Raw genomic sequence first — 19,600 nt, forward strand, 5'->3', positions numbered from 1 at the left:
CCTGCACCATGGTGGCGGGGGGGGGGTGTCTTTGCCCTCCCCGGGCTCCGGAGGCTTTCCTTGAGCCTCTGGGAGGGTGAAAACGGCCACCCCAGGCTCCGGAGGCCCTCTGGAGGCTGGAAACGGGCCTGTTTCTGGACTTCTGGAACTTCCAGTAGGCCTGTTTTTTGCCGTTCCCCAGCCTCCGCACAGGCCCTGCACTTACCTGCATCAAAAACAGGCTGTGTGGGGACTCCTGGGCAGGGTGGGATTTGGGCATTCTCCGAACTGCACAGAATCTTAGCTAGAGGTTCTCCAGAACCCCTGCGAACCCCTAGCACCCTGAGCATAGCCCAATGTGTGAAACATGGTGGCTGTTTGTAAACCGGAGTTTATAACTTCCGTACGTTGTTCAAACCCAATCTTTTCAACGATTTAATCTGTTGAGTGTTTCTTGACAAGACTTTAGGCCTTTTCTGAGAGCTGAGAACTTCCAGATGGTGATTAACTGTTCCACAGCTTAAATCGTGTCTTCTTCTTTTTTTTTTAATCCTTTACAAAAGGAACTTGGCGAACAGAAGCGGTATTCGATGAGAAAACTCTGTTGAAAATCCCGCCAGATATTCCGTTGACTTGTGCTGCCACACTGGGTGTTAACCCCTGCACAGCTTATCGGATGTTGTCTGATTTTGAAACTTTAGAACCAGGTATGCATATATGTACGTATGTTTGTAGAATTTATATGACTGCTCAACTTGAAAATTGCAACTTTGGCCAGTGTACAGGAAAACATACAAAAAACTCTACATAATAAATAACTCAACACAATAAACACGATAAACAATCCCAATTAAAATCCAGTAAATGTTAATAGACGATCAGTTCTTCATATGATTATCAACCCCCAGTCATCCTTAGCCCCACACCTGAAGAAAAAGCCAAATTTTCTAAAAGCCAATGGGGTCACAGCCAGAAGGATACAGGTAGTCCTCGCCTTACAACACTTTGTTTAGTGACCGTTTGAAGTTACAACATCACTGAAAAAAGTAACTTAGGATCATTTTTCACACCCACGAAGCATCCCCATGGACACGTGATTTACATTCGGATGCTTGACAACTGACTCACATTCATGACAGTTGCAATGCCCGAGACTCATGCGATTCCCTTTTGTGACCTTCTGACAAGCAAAGTCAAATAGGGAAGCCAGATTCACTTAAGAACCGTATTAGTAATTTAACAGCTGCAAGGGGTTCACTTAACAAATGTGGCAAGAAAAGTTGTAAAATAGGGCAAAACTCACTTAACAAGTTTCTCACTTAACAGCACAAATTTTGGGTTCAATTGTCATAAATTGAGTACTACCTGTGTTGTCAATGGCATTGACAGCTGGTAAACTATAAAGGACAGCCAGAACAGATCTAGTACCACCATCCTGGGGCCACCAAAGATCATGGACATATGTGACCAAGACTGTCTCAGTAATTATCCCGATCTGAATCCTAAATGAAAAGAATTCTACATAATCAAAATCAATGCAGGCACTTTTTCTTTTGCACATCCTGACCTACATTATCATCTTCCAAAAATATTTGCTGCAACTGACCAGAATTACTTTACTGACGTCGAACGTTCTCGTGGTTATGATTAGTTGGGCCTTTAAAGGGAACTTAAGGGCTGAGATTTATATTTTATTTATTTCATTTTAAAAAATTGGTTTTCCTTGTCTTTTTCCAAGACCTCTTTTTAAATTGGGAATAAAAGGTGTCAGGTGCAGAGGTGGGTTTCAGCAGGTTCTGACCAGTTCTGGAGAACCAGTAGCGGAAATTTTGAGTAGTTCGGAGAACCGGTAGTAAAAATTCTGACTGGCCCCGCCCCCATCTATTCTCTGCCTCCCAAGTCCCAGCTGATCGGGAGGGAATGGGGATTTTGCAGTATCCTTCCCCCGGAATGGGGTGAGAATGGAGATTTTGCAGTATCCTTCCCCTGCCACGCCCACCAAGCCATGTCACGCCCACCAAGCCACACCCACAGAACCGGTAGTAAAAAAAAATTTTAAATTTTTTTATTATATTTTTATTGTTAAAGAATAACAAAAAGAAAAAAAATCAATACAAAAATCAACAGTAAGGAAAGAAAAAAATTTTTCCCCCAACGTGCTATACAAACGGAAAGGAAGTTTTAGGAAATTGAAGTCTTCAATTCTTCCAGAAATCTCTTTGATAAGGTACTGGTGCCGATTCATCCAATCTCCCAAGTGCAAAGTCCACAAATGGTTGCCAAGTGTTCCAAAAAACATTTTCTTTATATATACCGCTTCTAATTTTAATATCACAAGTCAATTTATCATTTAATGCAAATTTCCATGTTTCATTATACCATATTATTGCTAGATATTGGAAATTAAATGTTGACTTAAAATTAGAAGAATGGTAGTAAAAAATTTTGAAACCCACCACTGGGTCAGGTGACCTGAGTTTCCACTGGCTATGCTATTTTCTCCAACACACAATAATGATGAGAGTGTCTTCCACTTGAGGGGAGCAGGAAAGAAATACCTTTGAAGCCCGAGATGATATCTCTGTTTGTCTGTAGGGGAGTCTGTCATCCAAAATGCAGCCAATAGTGGAGTGGGACAGGCTGTAATCCAGATTGCAGCAGCCAAGGGCATCAAAACAATAAATGTAATAAGAGATAGGTGAGTGTGCCTTACAAAACTCTTTTTCCCTCTCTCTCTTTTTTTTTTTTCCTTTTTTCCTATTGCTTTTGCCCAGTCAGATCCTTTTGGTTTACGCTAAACCTGCACAAACAGGGCATTCTCTTAGACGCCTTTTATTCAGATGGAGATTATATGAGTCCTAGATGGCATTATATGATGCTCATAGGTGTTTTTTTTTAAATAAAAGATTGCCAGTTTGTACGCTATGGTAAGACCAGTGGTGGGATTCAAATAATTTAACAACCGGTTCTCTGTCCTAATGATCAGCTTGGTGGGCATGGCCAGTGGATGTGACAGGCAACACTCAGCCTCCTGCACCCCCCTGGGAGCAAAAACAGGCCGTGGGGACTCCTGGAAGGGGTGGGGAGGGGCAGAGCCAGCCAGCAATTTAACTACTGGTTTGCCCAAACTGTCTGGAATGGGCTGAATCCCACCACTGAGTAAGACCACACTTGGAATACTGCATCCAGTTTTGGTCGCTATGATATAAAAAAAGATGTTGAGACTCTAGAAAGAGTGCAGAGAAGAGCAATTAATATGATTTAAGGACTGGAGGCTAAAACCTACGAAGAACGATTGAAGGAATTGAGCATGTAGTGAAAAAAAGGACTAGGGGAGACATGAGAGCAGGCTTCCAATATTTGAGGGCCTGACACAAAGAAGAGAAGGCCAAAGCACCAGACGACAAGACAAGAAACAATGGAAAAAAAATAATCAAGAAAACAACAATCTAGAACTAAAGAGAAATTTTCTGACAGTAAAAAAAATAAAAAAATTAACCAGTGGAACAGCTTGCCTTCAGTAGTTGTGGGTGCTCCAACACTGGAGGCTTTTAAGAAGAGACTGGACAGCAATTTGTCTGGAATAGTATAGGGCCGTGATGGCGAACCTATGACGCATGCCACAGGTGGCACGCGTAGCCATATCAGTGAGCACACGAGCTCAACTCTGGTGTGCATGGGTGTGCTGGCCAGCTGATTTTCAGGCCTTCTGGGCCTACCAGAAGTTGGCAAACAGGCCTCCGGGGGAGTGGGGAAGGCAGTTTTTGCCCTCCCCAGACTCCTAGAGAGACTCTGGAGCCAGGTGATAGAGAAAAACGGGCCTACCAGCGGGTTGCGTACCAGGAGGGGGGGGGGTTGCGCATGCATGCAGGGAGCGGGATGCATAAAATTATGGGTGTGGGCACGTGCGCGCACGCCTCCCCAGCCCTCCACTCCTGGCACACGGTGACAGAAAGGTTAGCCATCACTGGTATAGGGTCTCCTGCTTTAGCAGGGGGTTTGACTGGAAGACCTCCAAGGTCCCTTCCAGCTCGGATGATGATGAGCATTGGGTTTCACTAGGCACATCATACAAAAGGTTTCTAATTTATATCTGAGACAATGTATTTTTAAAATTTGAATACAGGACTTTAATATGAGAATATGCTTTGGATTTGGTCTGAAAAGATGCTTTGGAGCAGAGGTCTCCAACCTTAGCAACTGTAAGCCAGGAGGACTTCAACTCCCAGAATTCAGCAAAGCTGAGTGAGGAATTCTGGGAGTTGCAGGTTGGAGACCCCTGCTTTGGAGTATATGAGGGCACAAATGCAGTGCCTGTCTGCAGTTTCTTAAAGCAGCTGAGATCCCCCACCCCCACCCCAGAATTGAACAGCAATTGCGGAGAGCTTTATCTGAAAGCTTCAGGCTGTTATAGTTACTGGATGCTATTTTTTATTCATAGCAATTGATAGATTTACTCTTAACGGCAAGCGTTCTTTGTTTCTGAATGAGGGCTCTGTCTTATCAGCAGTTGTCTTCACAGAAAAAGTCTTCCTCTTGTAGAACATGCATGTAGAAGTGAACCGGCTGATAAGTCGCCGAAGGATGAAGTGGTCTCCTGAACCACTTCACCACTTGGCAAATGTTAGAATACTAAAGTAGAATAACAGAGTTGGAAGGGACCTAGTCCTTCTTTTCATTAAACTAGACATTTGTTGTTGTTTGTATATCACCTGACTCCCAGCACTTATTCTAAGCTAGCTTTTTTAGTATCTAAGTGCAAAAAGACGAAGAAAAGTATTTTCTTAATCGCTGAAAATTGACTCAGCTTAGGCCAGAGTGAGAATATTGATAATGTGCATTCTCATATCAATTTAATGTTCGCGTTCCTTTTTATGCCCCATCAAATCATCAGCTTCATCTGATTCTATTTTTGTTGTTGTTCCACAGACCAAATCTCCAGGATCTTGTAGACAGACTTAAGTCCCTTGGAGCAGACTATGTTATCGCAGAGGAGACGCTAAGAAAACCAGAAATGAAAGAGTTGTTTAAGGTATATATATATATATGACCACAAAAAAGGGTGTGGCTGTGAAATAGCTAAAGGAAACAGGATTGCAGGACCCAAATTGTTTGGGGGCAATATGCTGACTCTGTAAACCGCTTAGAGAGGGCTGTAAAGCGGTGTATAAGTCTAAGTGCTATTGCTATTGCTATTGCTGCAATGAATTGGATTTTGTTAGTTACCTCGTTCACACACAAACCCATTTTACTACGGTAATAAAGGAGAATATTTGTAGCTTAGGGTTGAAATGAGGAAGGGGTGTCAAACTCGATTTCATTGAAAGCCACATCAGGGTTGTGTTTGACCTCAGGGGGGTGGAGTGGATGTGGCCTGGGTGGGCGTGGCCAGCTCGATGTCACTCATGTCGGGGGTGCCTGTGGTCACCCGAGCACTCTGCCAGAGAAAACAGACTCCCGAGCTCCGTTTTCATCTGGCAACCCTCTGCCAGCGAAAACGGAGCTCTGGAGGGCCTCCGTTTCCGCTGGCAGAGACACCATGGCCCCAGTCCTTTGCTGTTTCCAGGGTGGCCCTGTGGGCCAGATCTAAGCACCCTGCAGGCCAGAGTTTGCCACCTGAGACATGAGGGGTCCTTGCAGCTCTCCGAACTTTCATCAGCAAGAAAACAAGCAAGCTCAGAGAGCACAAACCCATTTTAGTCTCTTTGGTTTGCTCCACTGTTTTGCATCTACAGGTAGTCCTCGACTTACAACAGTTCATTTAGTGACCGTTCAAAGTTACAACGGCACTAAAAAACTGACTTATGACCATTTTTTCACACTTACGACTGTTGCAGCATCCCCATGATCAGGTGTTCAAAATTCAGGCTCTTTGGCAACTGGCATGTATTTATGACGGTTGCACTGTCCAGAGGTCATGTGATTTGTAACCTTCCCGGCTGGCTTCTGACAAGCAACCTGGAATTAAGGAGAAACTTCCTAACAGTCAGGACAATTAAACCAGTGGAATAGCTTGCCTTCAGAAATCGTGGGTGCTCCATCACTGGAGATTTTAAAGAAGAGACTAGACCCGTGAAGACGAACCTATGGCATGCGTGCCACAGGTGGCATGCGGAGCCGTATCAGTGGGCACGTGAGCTCAGCTCCGCCAGCTGATTTTTGGGCCTTCCGGACCCACCGGAAGTTGGCAAGCGGGCCATTTCCAGCCTCTGGAGGGCCATTTCCAGCCTCCGGAGGGCCATTTCCAGCCTCCGGGGGTGGGGGGGAGGTGGAAAGGTCGTTTTCACCCTCTACAGGCTCCTAGAAAGTCTTGAGCCTGGAAAGAGCAAAAAACGGGTCTACCGGGCCCACCGTGCCATCACGTGCCAAAAGTGGGGGTCACCAGGGGGTCGCGTGTGCATGTGTGGGGGGCATGCGCACACACGACCCCCCCCACTCTCCCCCGCTTTTGGCACGCAATGGCAAAAAGATTAACCATCACTGGACTAGACGATCACTTGTCTGAAATGGTATAGGTCCATGACGGCCAACCTATGGCATGCGTGCCCAAAGTGGCACACGAAGCCATGTCGCCTGGCACGCACAGCCTTGCCTTTTTGTGTTCCGGGTTTCTGATGCACATGCACATGCAACAGTCAGCTGTCCACGCACGCGGCAGTGCCGAAAACCAGTGTACGCATGCGTACCAGCCAGCTGATTGTCATGTGTGCATGCGCACCAGAACCCAAAAGTTCGGCTTTTCCGGAGCATGATCCCTTCGCGCACGTGGCAGTGCCGAAAACCGGCCTGCGCATGTGTGCCAGCCAGCTGATCGTTGGGTGCGCATGCATGCTAGAACCCGGAAGTTTGTCTTTTCCGGAGTGCAGTCCTGATGAGCACACACACATGACGTTTCCATGCAACCTTTTCGGTACTTGGTGCCAAAAAGGTTTGCCATCACTGGTATAGGTTCTCTTGCTTGAACAGGATCTGGACTAGAAAACCTTCAAGGTCCCTTCCAGATTTCTGTTCTGTTCTGTTCTGTTCTGTTCTGTTTGTTCTGTTCTATTCTATTCTATTCTATTCTATTCTATTCTATTCTATTCTATTCCTGTTCTGTTCTGTTCTGTTCTGTTCTGTCATATTCTATTTCTATTCTATTCTGTTCTATTTCTATTCCTGTTCTGTTCTGTTATATTCTATTCTATTCCTGTTCTATTCTGTTCTGTTCTGTTCTGTTCTGTTCTGTTCTATCCTATTCTATTCTATCATATTCTATTTCTATTCTATTCTATTTCTATTCCTGTTCTGTTCTGTTGTATTCTATTCCTGTTCTGTTCTGTTCTGTTCTGTTCTGTTCTGTTCTGTTCTGTTCTGTTCTGTAAAGTCAGTGGGGAAAAAGCCAGATTCACTTAACGACCACATGTTCACTTAACAACTGCAATGATTTTCCTAACAACTCTGGCAATAAAGGTCATAACTTCAGGCACAACTCAGTTAGCAACTTCCTGAAACTCTTGGGTTGAATTGTGGTCGTAAATCAAGGGCTACCTATCCCTAATCTTTGTTACGTATGTGAACCCAGGCAGTCCGTAGAACCTCGAGGAAGCATAACACGGTAGCACAAGGCAGTGAGGAAGAGACCGTTTTGAATGGCTACCGAATACAGCTCAGAAATGTTGGATTCAGCCTCCTTTCCCATGAATAATTTATGGATTTAACTCTTGCACAACTCTGATGCTTTAGTGTTAAGAACTGCCAAGTATTGTATCAGAAAACGCAGGGAAATGCTTCTTGTTAAAATAAACAAACAAACAAATACACTTTATTGTCATTGTATGTGTATACACAGTATACCCATACAACGAAATTCACTTAACACCCAAAGACCAGGTCCAACACACATAATCCCCAAACACACTCCCACCCACCACAAATCCCCCACCCCTAAACCACCCAAACATCCACACAACAGACCAAATAATGCTGTCCAACAGCTCACTGATGGTGGCCCTTTAGTTCATTATCGAGTGCAATTATAGCTCTGGGATAAAAACTATTCAGAAAACGTGTGGTCCGAGTTTTAATTGTTCTGTATCTTCTGCCAGAAGGCAACAGTCCAAAAAGATTGTAAGCAGGATGGGAAGAGTCTCTGAGAATGTTATGCAACTTCCTCAAACAGTGAGATTCAAAGATGTTGTCCAGAGCTGGTAGCTGGAGTCCAATAATATTCTGGGCAGTTTTAATGATTCTCTGTAGAGCTGCTCCCATACCATGCAAGAATGCCGTATGTCAGGACACTCTCAATGGTGCTGCGATAGTAGGACAGAAGTAGATGCTGAGATAGATTTATCTTCCTGAGCATTCTCAAGAAGTACAGCCTCTTCTGTGCCTTTTTCACAAGCATGTTAGCATTCATAGTCCATAAAAGCCAGCTTAGCCATGGTTTTCATCTACAACACTGAGAAATCTCTATAATCTCTAGATTTTTATTACTGCAAAAGGTTGAACTGAAAAACTCCAGATGGGGCGTTTTAAAGAAACAATAGGAAAGATCTCATATGGGTGCTGTTTTACTCGCTGGTTATTTTTACAAATGTTCTTTCTGTCCAGTTTTACCATTTTGAATTACAGATTTAATTTCGGAGGAAATACAAAAGGGACAGGCAATAGATATGGACGTTATCCCGTGCCATAAAATTTCAAGGCATGTTGCATACTAAAGTTCTCTTTAATGAGACAAACTGATTGGGATTAGAAGCAAGGACATAATTTACTCTCTCCTCTGTCTTCCCTCTTTGGTTCAGCCTGTTCCCTGTTTATGCCACCCTGCAGAGAAATAATTTCCAGAATCCAGATAAAAATCCGCAATACCTACAGGTGGCCCACAGTGATATGGCCCTAATAAAATGCTTAATGGGCAAAATCAACAAAACTTTCCTCATGCAAGTTTTCAGTCTATTTCTGGTTTGCCTTGCCAGATATTAAGCCAAGTCACATATGTTTTGGCATTTCACATAGTTAGTCCTCAACTTATGACCACAACTGAGCCCAAACTTTATGTTGCTGAGACAGTTGTTAAATAAATGTCTCATTTTACGATCTTTCTTACCACAGTTGTTAAATGAATCACTGCATAGCTGTTAGTAACACAGTTGTTAAGTGAATCCGACTTCCCCATTGACTTTGCTTGTAAGAAGGATGCAAAAGGGGATCTCATATGACCCAGGGACACTTGCAGTCGTCATAAATATGAATCAATTGCCAAGCATCTGTATTTTGATCCCGAATTGTGACCATGGTGATGCTGCAATGGTTGTAAGCAGGGGTGAAATTCAGCAGGTTCTAACAGGTTCTGGAGAACCGGTAGCGGAAATTTTGAGCAGTTCAGAGAACCGGCAAATACCACCTCTGGCTGGCCCCAGAGTGCGGTGGGAATGGAGTTTTTGCAATATCCTTCCCCTGGAGTGGGGTGGGAATGGGGATTTTGGAGTATCGTTCCCCTAGGAGTGGGATGGGAATGGAGGATTTTGCAATATCCTTCCCCCAGGAGTGGGGAGGGAATGGAGATTTTGCAGTATCCTTCCCCTACCACACCCACAGAACCGGTAGGGAAAATTTTTGAATTTCAACACTGGTTCTAAGTGTGAAAAACAATCATAAGTCACTTTTTTCAGTGATGTTGTAATTTTGAGCAGTCACTCAATGAACTGTTGTAAATCAAGGATTACCTGTATAATCCCTCTTAGTTCTGCTGTTTCCAAACAAAAGCATGTTACAATCGGATGTCTGCCTTCCCATTCTACTGTCTGTTGAAAAGATGATTGTAAGACAGAAATCTTAAGAACTACTTAGCAAAATCAAACATTTATTTCTGTGAATAATTTGAAGGACTTAAAGCAAGAAGCTTTAAGCTTTGTTTTCTGTTTTGTTTTTGTTTTGTACAATTTTGTTCTCCAGGAAATTCCTAAGCCCTCATTAGCTCTGAATGGTGTTGGAGGGAAAAGTGCTACTGAGCTGATGCGTCACTTGAGGTAAATTTAGTTTTTGTTTGCTTGAATTATATCTGTAGTAATTGTTTCACTCGATTTAAATGCTTAATGGGCAGTCTGTCTTTAATTTTCATTTGGGTTGCGAGTTGCCTAAGAAAGAGTATATTTGAAGCAAGACATATACACACCCTTACATTTCCTAGTGTGAATTAGTGCAAGATTTGCTATTTAATGGGGCAGATTTGTACTCTCTGAATTCTTGTTTTGAAGTTGACAAATTGTACTGAATACTGTCTGAAACTTTTGACTTGTGTGACATTTAAGAAAGAAATTAAGAGGTACTTAAAAACCTCATGACAAACATATTTTGCCCAGCTAGCAAGCTGCCAAATGCAAGTCAGGGTTGAAGGATTTTGTGCTGCATCTGAAAAATATTTAAATTTTATAATTTCAGTGAAATCCAGCTCCACAGCTCTGGAATAGTCAGGAATAGATCCTGGTATCATCATTTCACTGTAGTAAGATGAATTTACTGTGTATTAGAGCCTTGGTGGTGCAGTAGTTAGAATGCAGTACTGCAGGCTATTTCTGCTGACTGCCAGCTGCCAGCAGTTTGGCAGTTCGAATCTCACCAGGCTCAAGGTTGACTCAGCCTTCTATCCTTTCGAGGTGGGTAAAATGAGGACCCAGATTGTTGGGGGCAACAGGCTGACTTTGTAAACCGCTTAGAGAGGCCTGTAAAGCCCTTTGAAACTTTATATAAGTCTTATTACTATTACTATTATTTTTAGCAAATGTAATGTCATTATTAGACAGGAAAAGGAGACTGGTATTCTAAGCCAGTTCCCAGAATTGCAGGGGTTTTATAGATCACAATTTATCTGGATTTTATAGTTTAAAGGTCTCACTTGAGAATGCCTTGAAAACCTGGAGGTATCCGACACGAAGCCAACCTTAATGTATTTAAAGAAGTCTTGAACCTGAACCTTGGGAAAATGTTTCTTGTGAAGGACAGCTATGCTGAAGACTTGAGTGAGATTTTGGAAGAGAGCTCTTTTTTAGTTTTCTCAATATTTTATGACATCTAAACTTTAATCCAGTGAACCCTCCAGAAAAGGGCAGTGTGCTGCTGCTTGCTCTGAATCTCTGAACTGCATGGTTTCCAATTAAATATTGCAGAAATTAACCAGGTGTCCAATGGCTGAGGAAGCTGGACAGTAAAAATAGGATCTGAATTAAAGTAGTGTTGTGGCCCGCCAGCGGATCTGGCAGTAGATTCGGAGAGTGAGGAGGTTGGGGAGGAACATGGGCCAGTCCTGGAGTCTGGGGAAGGCTCTGATGAGGGCTCAGCATCGGAGGCAGAGAGAGAGCCAGGACCGTATGCCAGTTATCAGCTGCCTTCGAAGTCAGACATCAGTGAGGCAGACAAACAGCTGGAGCCTGTTCCCAATGTGTGCATGCGCAGAGTTACCAGACGAAGGGAACAGCTAAAGAACAAGGGTCGACTTGGGAGTAAGGCCACAGGTGGATGATGAATGGCCCCACCCAGAGGGAATAAAAGAGGAATGAAAGGGGAGGGGTGTTTGCAGGAGACAATTAGTTCATTCCTGCATTCTTGCCAAGTATTGCGGTGTTTGAAAGATATCGGCCTGGCCACTCTCCAAGCCTGATAAAGGTCGGTAATTGTGAACCATCTTGAAAGACTGTGGGAGAGGAAAGTCTTTGCTGGAGGGGAATTCACTGTAAATTAAATAAAAGGGGTTTATCGCTTCGTGCTGCTGGGGAAGCCTAGGTAGTTTGCCAATTTAATTGCCTTTATCCTAACCTTAATTGCCCTAACCCTAACCCAATTCCTCCATTAGGCATAGTGGAACCATGGTTACCTACGGTGGGATGTCAAAGCAGCCTGTGACAGTCCCTGTGGTGAGTAGTCCTGAAATTTTCTGGCTAACCTATTTATCCTTCACATGTTCCCTTTCCTGAGATAACACAGGTAGTCCTCAACTTATGACTACAATTGAGCCCAACATTTCTGTTGCTAAGTGAGACAGTTGTTAAGTGAGTACTGCCCCCATTTCACGACCTTTCTTGCTACTGTTGTTAAGCAAATCACTGCAGTTGTTAAGTTAGTAACACAGTTTTAAGCGAATCTGGCTTCTCCTTTGAATTTGCTTGTCAGAAGGTCACAAAAACTGATTGCCTGACCTCAGGACCCTGCAACCGTCATCAATATGAGTCGGTTGCCAAGCATCTGAATTTCGATCACATGACCACGGGGATGCTACGGTGGTCGTAGGTGTGAAAAATGGTCATAAGTCACTTTTTTCTCAGTGGCATAACTTTGAATGGTCACTAAATGAACCGTTGTAAACCGAGGACTACTTGGATATTATTTCTATTTGCGCATCTAGTTATTAGAGCAGTATCTCTAAGAAGAAAATCATTCTGATATCCCCATTGTCAGCCCTGAAGCCATTTTCTCCGGGCATCTTCAGGGCTGCCACAGCAGAGACGAGTCGAGCTGTGGGAACAGGAGGGGGGAGGTAGAGGTAGCTGGGGGACTGTAGTCAAAATAAAATTCTTTCCTCTGAGAACCAAGGACTTTCCCACCAGGTGCAAGGAGGTGGGATCTGAGACCAACTGACCCTTGGACTGATTGGACAATGTGATGGATTGCATGGGCAGGGGAAAGAAAACTTTGATTTTAACTGGGGGGGGGGGAACCAAGGGTGGTAGAGTGGGTTTCCCCAGATGTGCCAATATGACATGCCCAATAAATCAAATAAAAATTCAGTTTTGGTCCCCACGATGTAAAAAAGATGTGGAGACTCTAGAAAGAGTGCAGAGAAGAGCAACAAAGATGATTAGGGGACTGGAGACTAAAGCATATGAAGAACGGTTGCAGGAACTGGGTATGTCTAGTCTAATGGAAAGAAGGACTAGTGGAGACATGATAGCAGGGTTCCAATATCTCAGGGGCTGCCACAAAGAAGAAGGAGTCAAGCTATTCTCCAAAGCACCTGAGGGAAGGAGAAGAAGCAATGGGTTGACTTGAAACTAAACAAGGAGAGAAGCAACTTAGAACTAAGGAGAAATTCCCTGACAGTTAGAACAATTAATCAGTGGAACAACTTGCCTCCAGAAGTTGTGAATGCTCCAACAGTGGAAGTTTTTAAGAAGATATTGGATAACCATTTGTCTGAAGTGGTGTAAGGTTTCCTGCCTAAGCAGGGGGTTGGACTAGAAGACTCCAAGTTCCCTTCCAACTCTGTTATTCTATTCTATTCAAAAATCTATACTTTGAGGAATATGCCTGCCTTGGAGTTTTGATTTCATTGGATGTGTTAACTGGAACTCTGACACCCATATTGTGATGCTAAATTCTGCCCCAATCCCAAAACCGTATTTTGGAATGTGTGAATTGTAATTTCCTCTGCAGAGTGCACTGATCTTTAAGAATGTCAACGTACGTGGCTTTTGGATGACCCAGTGGAAGAGGGACAATGCCCACAGTAAGTGGCATGTGTGTTATTTTTATATTAGAAACTGGTGAAATCTGCCTTCAGCTCTAAATTTCTCATCTCTCTAATTAGATAGATTAAAATGCATACTAAATAACCTGCAGCCAATGAATATAAAACTCAATCCATGAAAATTGAAAGAGCTACATGTACTAGAAAAATAAGGCTATGGGAATAATTGAACTATGGTTCCTTAGCTTAGTGAAAAGGGTTCTGTCCCCACTACATGTTAGCCTGTGTGAAGTTCAACATGCAGCTAAACCCATCTATCCTCCAATAAAAACAGACCATGTGTGTAGATCTGAATGCTTTATTGAAAGAACAGGATATGGTGAAACGGGGAAAAATAGAGATACACACAATGAGAACCAAATACAAGATAGACAGTATTAAGTTACTGCTGAACATAACAATTAATAAATGCAAGCAATTTAAATCTCACCAGCGATGCTGTGTGTGTGGGACGTGGGTTTGTCCTTGGATGACCATGTGCCACAGATTAAGATGGATTCTTCTTTGTGCTTCTGCCTTCTCCAAATGCTAAAGGAGTCTGGCTTTCCAGTGTGCACTTGTTTTGAGAGTGCAGGCTGATGGGTAATGGGATGGGGTCAATATAATTGGTATTTGTTCGTCCAGCCACTAGATGGGGCTAAAGAGCAACAGCTGTATATAAAGATCATATGTTGGGGCATACTTGTCACTCCAGTCACTAGATGGGACTAGAGAGTAACAACAGTATATAAAGGTTATATGCTGGGGCATGACAAGCAGAACATCTGTGAAATGGCCTCCTTGCATCCCCAGTCAAAAGTGAAAGAAATTTTCTTATGAGTTTAATCAATTGAGTTAGTCAGTTCTGTACACTGGATAAAATAAATGTCCTTGATGACACTTTGCTGTCCAATTTATAATGTTGGGTTAGAATTGGGGGTGGTTGGGCCTTTGCAGTCCGTGGATTACAAAAACACATTACGTACTTCCCATAATCTTGAAGTCTGTTTTTTTCCTTCCCTAACTAAAAGGGATAATTCCAACTGTTATCATGTATTGAACTTTTTGGTAGTGCTGATTTTTCTTTTCAGGCTTCCTGAGAGCAGTTTATCTATTTATTATCTATTCATTTATTTTATCCACCGTGTAGACTTGCCCAACTCAATGGATTCTGGGCTTATGATAGTTTACAGTAAAAACGTCGGGTAAAAAAAATCTCCCCTAAAATGTCATGACCAAATAAAACTAACAAAAAACAAAAAAAGAACAAGACTCAATAATGCAAGAGAACCAAAGAGAACTATTCTATCAGGGCCTGGAGGAAGAACCTGGATTAAAAAATGGCAGGGTTGAGCCAAGACAAACCTCTGGTGAGAATACCATTCCAGAGGGCAGGCAGAGGAGATGTCCAGCAGAATTTATTTTGGTGGTGGTGGTGGTGTTAGTTGCGAAGTTGTGTCCGACCCATCACGACCCCATAGACAATGTTCCTCCAGGCTTTCCTGTCCTCTATCATCCTCTGGAGTCCATTTAAGTTCACGCCAACTGCTTCAGGGACTCCATCCAGCCACCTCATTCTCTGCCGTCCCTTTCTTCTTTTGCCCTCAATCTTTCCCAGCATTAGGCTCTTCTCCAGTGAGTCCTTCCTTCTCATTAGGTGGCCAAAGGATTTGAGTTTCATCTTCAGGATCTGGCCTTCTAAAGAGCAGTCAGGGTTGATCTCCTCTAGGACTGACTGATTTGATCGCCTTGCAGTTCAAGGGACTCACAGGAGTCTTCTCCAGCACCAGAGTTCAAAGGTCTCAATTCTTTGGCACTCAGCCTTCCTTATGGTCCAACTTTCACAGCCATACATTGCAACTGGGAAAACCATAGCCTTGACTATACGCACTTTTGTTGGCAGGGTGATGTCTCTGCTTTATAGTAAATTGTCTAGATTTGCCATAGCTTTCCTCCCCGGGAGCAAGCGTCTTTTAATTTCTTGGCTGCAGTCCCCATCTGCGGTGGTATTGGAGCCTAGAATTTATTGTACAAATGATTATTATTTGTTCTCTTGAGTTTAAACGCAGCAGTTCAGAAAGAAAGAATTGATGACTGCTTTCTGCTTTCTTTTCCATACCCAGGCAAAGAGAAGCTGGAAATAATGATAGCAGAACTGTGCACTCTCGTTCGAAAGGGTCAACTTGTTGCTCCGGTCTGCCGAGAAGTCCCTTTGGCAGATTACCAAACAGCTTTGAAGGTTTCTCAGGAGCCGTATGTATCCGTTAAGCAGATCCTCCGGATGTGAAGATGGTCTGGTGGGAAAATAACAGACGAGCATTTTTAGTGGATTTCAATCCCAGGAGCCTTGAACGATCCAGAATTACAGAACCGATTTATAACTTCACGTCCATCTTCTGGCTCAACAGACAGAGGAATGAGGAGCAAACAGTGAAGGCTTAACATAGACCGGAGATCACTATCCAGTATCAGTGATGGCCTGGGAGCTAAAGCAATTATGGTTTCTACCCAATCTGAGAATCCCTTGTAGACTTTCTCTTTTTATTTTATTTTTTATTATTAAATTTATCTGTCGTCCATCAAGCCAGGGGGTGACTTTAAGTGACTGGATAGAAAACTGAAGAAAAAAGAGATGTTTCAGCCTATGGAGAAACGGTTCTTATCCTGGAGATTCTCCCGTCTATGCTGATGTATGTGTGCACACTCAGAATATTTATTATTATACAATGTGATAAGAATTCCTCAAGAGTGGAATGAGATGGGGCAGAGGCTGGTCCCACTGGAGTTAAAGACTTTGTATAAATCTATTTCAGAATCTGCAGATTATAATGAGTTAGGAAGTGTCGATCGTCCCATTGGGCATATTCAACAAAAGAAACTCCTGGCTCTTTACATCAGGGATGTCAAACTCAAGGCCCACAGGCCAGATTCGGCCTGCGGGGTGCTTAGATCTGGCCCACGGCGCCGCCCTGGAAACAGCGAAGGAGCATCCCACAGTGCCTCTGTCAGCAAAAACGGAGCTCAGGAGGCCCACATGCGGCCCCTCTGAGCTCCATTTTCACTGACAGGAGGTTGCAAGAGGTCCTCCCAGCCGAAAACGGGGCCACGCCCAGCCCAGGCATCCTAGCCATGCCCACCCAGCACCCCGAAGTTAAACACAACCCTGATGCGGCCCTCAATGAAATAGTTTGACAACCCTGCTTTAGATTAACCAAGAGTGTAGCTTTATTGAAAAATCCATCTAGGCACAGCAGAAGCAAAGTCAGTTCTGGAATTTTCTCGTGAAAACCCACATATAGGTAATTCCCCTTTTACCCTCCAGGTCACCCACAGTTCAGAGTTCACCAATTGAGTTCAATTCTTTTGCTTTGGGAAAAGCTGTCTGCTTTGGTCAAAACATTCTTCATCACAGCCTTGTCACATAACATCTCTCCAGCAACAGGTGGTTCACTTGCATTCCAAAGCCGCCTTCCACCCTTAGGAATTCACCACCCACTTCCCGTCACAGTTTGGCAAAGCTGCGAGCGAGAGCAGCTACAGACAACTATGGAGCCGAGTCAGGTTTGACATATAGGTTTTTAGTATTTTCCTCAGGAACACAGGACAATCTTTGCAGCCAGATCCTCTTCTTTCCTGAGCAAAATGGCTCTTGACAAGTTAAATCATTGAGCAGGAAAATCATGGTGGATGCATTCAGCTTCAAAATGAGTTCTGTGGCTTCTAAGGTAACTTTCCCCAACTTCATATTCGAATTCCGCAATTCTCAGCCCACACAACTGATCGCCATGCTGGCTGGGAGTTATATGACCCAGTCCAAAACATTTGGGTTGGAGAAGAATTTTCTAAGCCAGATGTATGGACTTCAACTCCCAGAATTCCACACATTGAAGTTGCCAAGTCCACACATCTTCAAATTGAAGTTCTCACATCTTCAAGTTGTTCTAAGCCATTCTTACACATTTTCAGAGGAGCATTTTAGAAGAAGCAGATACTAAAAAAATAGAGTGACCTGTGCTGTAACATGCAACAAGACAAACTAGTTTCATTTAGCAGATTTCTTAGCGGCTCCTTTTCATTCTAATGCTAGTTTATTAAAGGTGGATGAGTAATTAGCCCACCAAGGTGTTTTCCTTGGAGCAAGCAGCTTCCAGGGGAGTTTCTAAATAGCTGCAGTGTTAATTTGAGAGCTTGGATGGATCAATTGTAGCCTGCAGCATCAAAAGTCCTCTTTGCAATATAATCTCTGAAAAAGAAGAGTTTTGAATTGGCTATTTATATCATGATGGCTGTAACGGAGATGGAAGCAAATTGCATTTGATTACAAACCTGTTCTTGCAAAACCACTTGCCAATGGCCATTGAAATGTCAATGATTTTCATCTCCAGTAAAATGTTTTAGCTCTGACCACCCATGGGATTTTTCCTTGGCCTTAGTAACAGCAAATGACAGCCTTGAAGCTCTTCAATTGCACAGCATTGCTCTTCCATTCCGAATCTCTTCCGCTGTACTGGTTTGTGGGAATCATGTGCTCTTATGTATAAAATGTAAATGATGAAGGTTCGGGGCTTAGACAAATGCATGGCACGATTATAGTGAAATGATAGGTTGATCCTACATAAGTTGGGCACAGCATAATAAAGACTTTTGGGCATTTGAGTGCCTTTGGTTTGCTTTAGTATGGTTTGCATTTAATGTTGCATACCTCGCAGTGGGAATCAAATAATTAGATCTGTTCTTAAAATAGTCTACGTTCTTGCTTCATTTCGAAGGATAACAGACAAATGGAAGGGCTTTGTACACCTCAAATTAATAATTTTGCCATAAATTAGTGTTCAAGATACTTTCTAACTTAATCACCAGTGAATTGTTTATTATAATACGTTGCTCCTGCTTTTCTAACAGGCCTCTAAAAAGGTCATCTTTAATGGATAAATGTTTAAACTGAAGTAGAATGCTTAAAAGTTTAAAAATTGGAGCCTAGTGGTTTTAAATGCCGGGGTCAGGAAAATTACATGAATTGTCTTTGAAGTATTAGAATTCAAGGGAGATTTTATTTTTCTTAGACCCTGTGAGTTTGCACCTTGCATTAAGCTATGGTATTTTTTTATTTTATTTTTGTTTGGCTAAGCAAGCCTTGATTGAATTTCCATGACAGTCTGCTAACACCATACTCATACACAACACAAGCACACGGAAAGCACCATTACTTAACTTACTGGGTCACATCCTGTTGAGCTGTGGATTGCTTGCTTTATCGAATAAGTCAGTTACCGAAGTTGGGCTCACCCCACATGCCATGCCAATCGCTTTTTCACCCAGCACATCAAGTCAAAATTAAATCATGTAATGGCTGGTTGGGACCAGGGGTGAAATGCTCCCGGTTTAGACCGGATCACCCAATCCAGGAGCGATGGCAGCGGGTGGTTCGGAGAACCGGTAGCAAAAATCCCTACCCCCCCCCCCCATGCCCAGCTGAACCACGTGATCATCAGAGGCTTTTTTTTATTATTTTTAAAAGCATTTTTTCTACAACCTTTTCTGCCGAAAAAATGCTTTTAAAAGTTAAAAAAAAGCCTCTGATGATCGCGCAGCTCAACTGGGATCGTCAGAGGCTTTTAAAAGCATTTTTTTTTTACAACCTCTTCGGCCAAAGTGGTTGTAAAAAAAATGCTTTTAAAAGAAAAAAAAGCCTCTGACGATCAGGCAACTCAACTGGGATCGTCAGAGGCTTTTAAAAGCATTTTTTTCTACAACCTCTTCAGCTGAAGAGGTTGTAGAAAAAATGGTTTTAAAAGTAAAAAAAAAAAAGTTGGCCACACCTACTCAGTCACATTACACTCCCCCCCACCAAGCCACGCCCACAGAACCGGTAGTAACAAATTATACATTTCACCACTGGTTGGGACTATTTGAAGCCAATTGCTTGCTTCTGGTTTCTTTTTCTCTTTTTTTTGCCTTCCATCTCAATGTAGGCAAAGACTGAGCTGCTGTCTCTTATGTTTTCTGGGTAAGGAGATGACTACCGTTCTATTTCTGGCCTAGATGAACCGGGGTGACTGGATTTGTTATCCATTTGTGAGTCCATCCATCTCTTTCTGCAGCTGTTCCCCGTTCCTTCTTTCAGACTCATCCATCATC

The 19,600-nt window shown here is 43.0% G+C and overlaps 1 protein-coding gene across 2 annotated transcripts in view; it reads left to right on the plus strand.

The window, feature by feature from the left end:
• MECR (mitochondrial trans-2-enoyl-CoA reductase) overlaps positions 1–18,163 on the plus strand; it is a 29,879-nt gene extending 11,716 nt beyond the window's left edge. For both annotated transcript variants that reach the window (XM_070949306.1, XM_070949307.1), the window contains exons 4-10: positions 543–686; positions 2,575–2,677; positions 4,909–5,011; positions 9,919–9,992; positions 11,813–11,873; positions 13,390–13,462; positions 15,586–18,163. In XM_070949306.1, coding sequence (XP_070805407.1) covers positions 543–686; positions 2,575–2,677; positions 4,909–5,011; positions 9,919–9,992; positions 11,813–11,873; positions 13,390–13,462; positions 15,586–15,749 — 722 coding nt within the window. In that variant the 3' untranslated portion in view covers positions 15,750–18,163. The remainder of the gene's footprint in view (positions 1–542; positions 687–2,574; positions 2,678–4,908; positions 5,012–9,918; positions 9,993–11,812; positions 11,874–13,389; positions 13,463–15,585) is intronic.
• The last annotated feature ends 1,437 nt before the right edge of the window (positions 18,164–19,600 follow it).

The sequence above is a fragment of the Pituophis catenifer genome, unplaced genomic scaffold (genome assembly GCF_029215685.1).
Source record: "Pituophis catenifer annectens isolate HBS135680 unplaced genomic scaffold, rPitCat1.0.hap2 SCAF_9, whole genome shotgun sequence".
NCBI classification, from domain to species: domain Eukaryota; kingdom Metazoa; phylum Chordata; class Lepidosauria; order Squamata; family Colubridae; genus Pituophis; species Pituophis catenifer.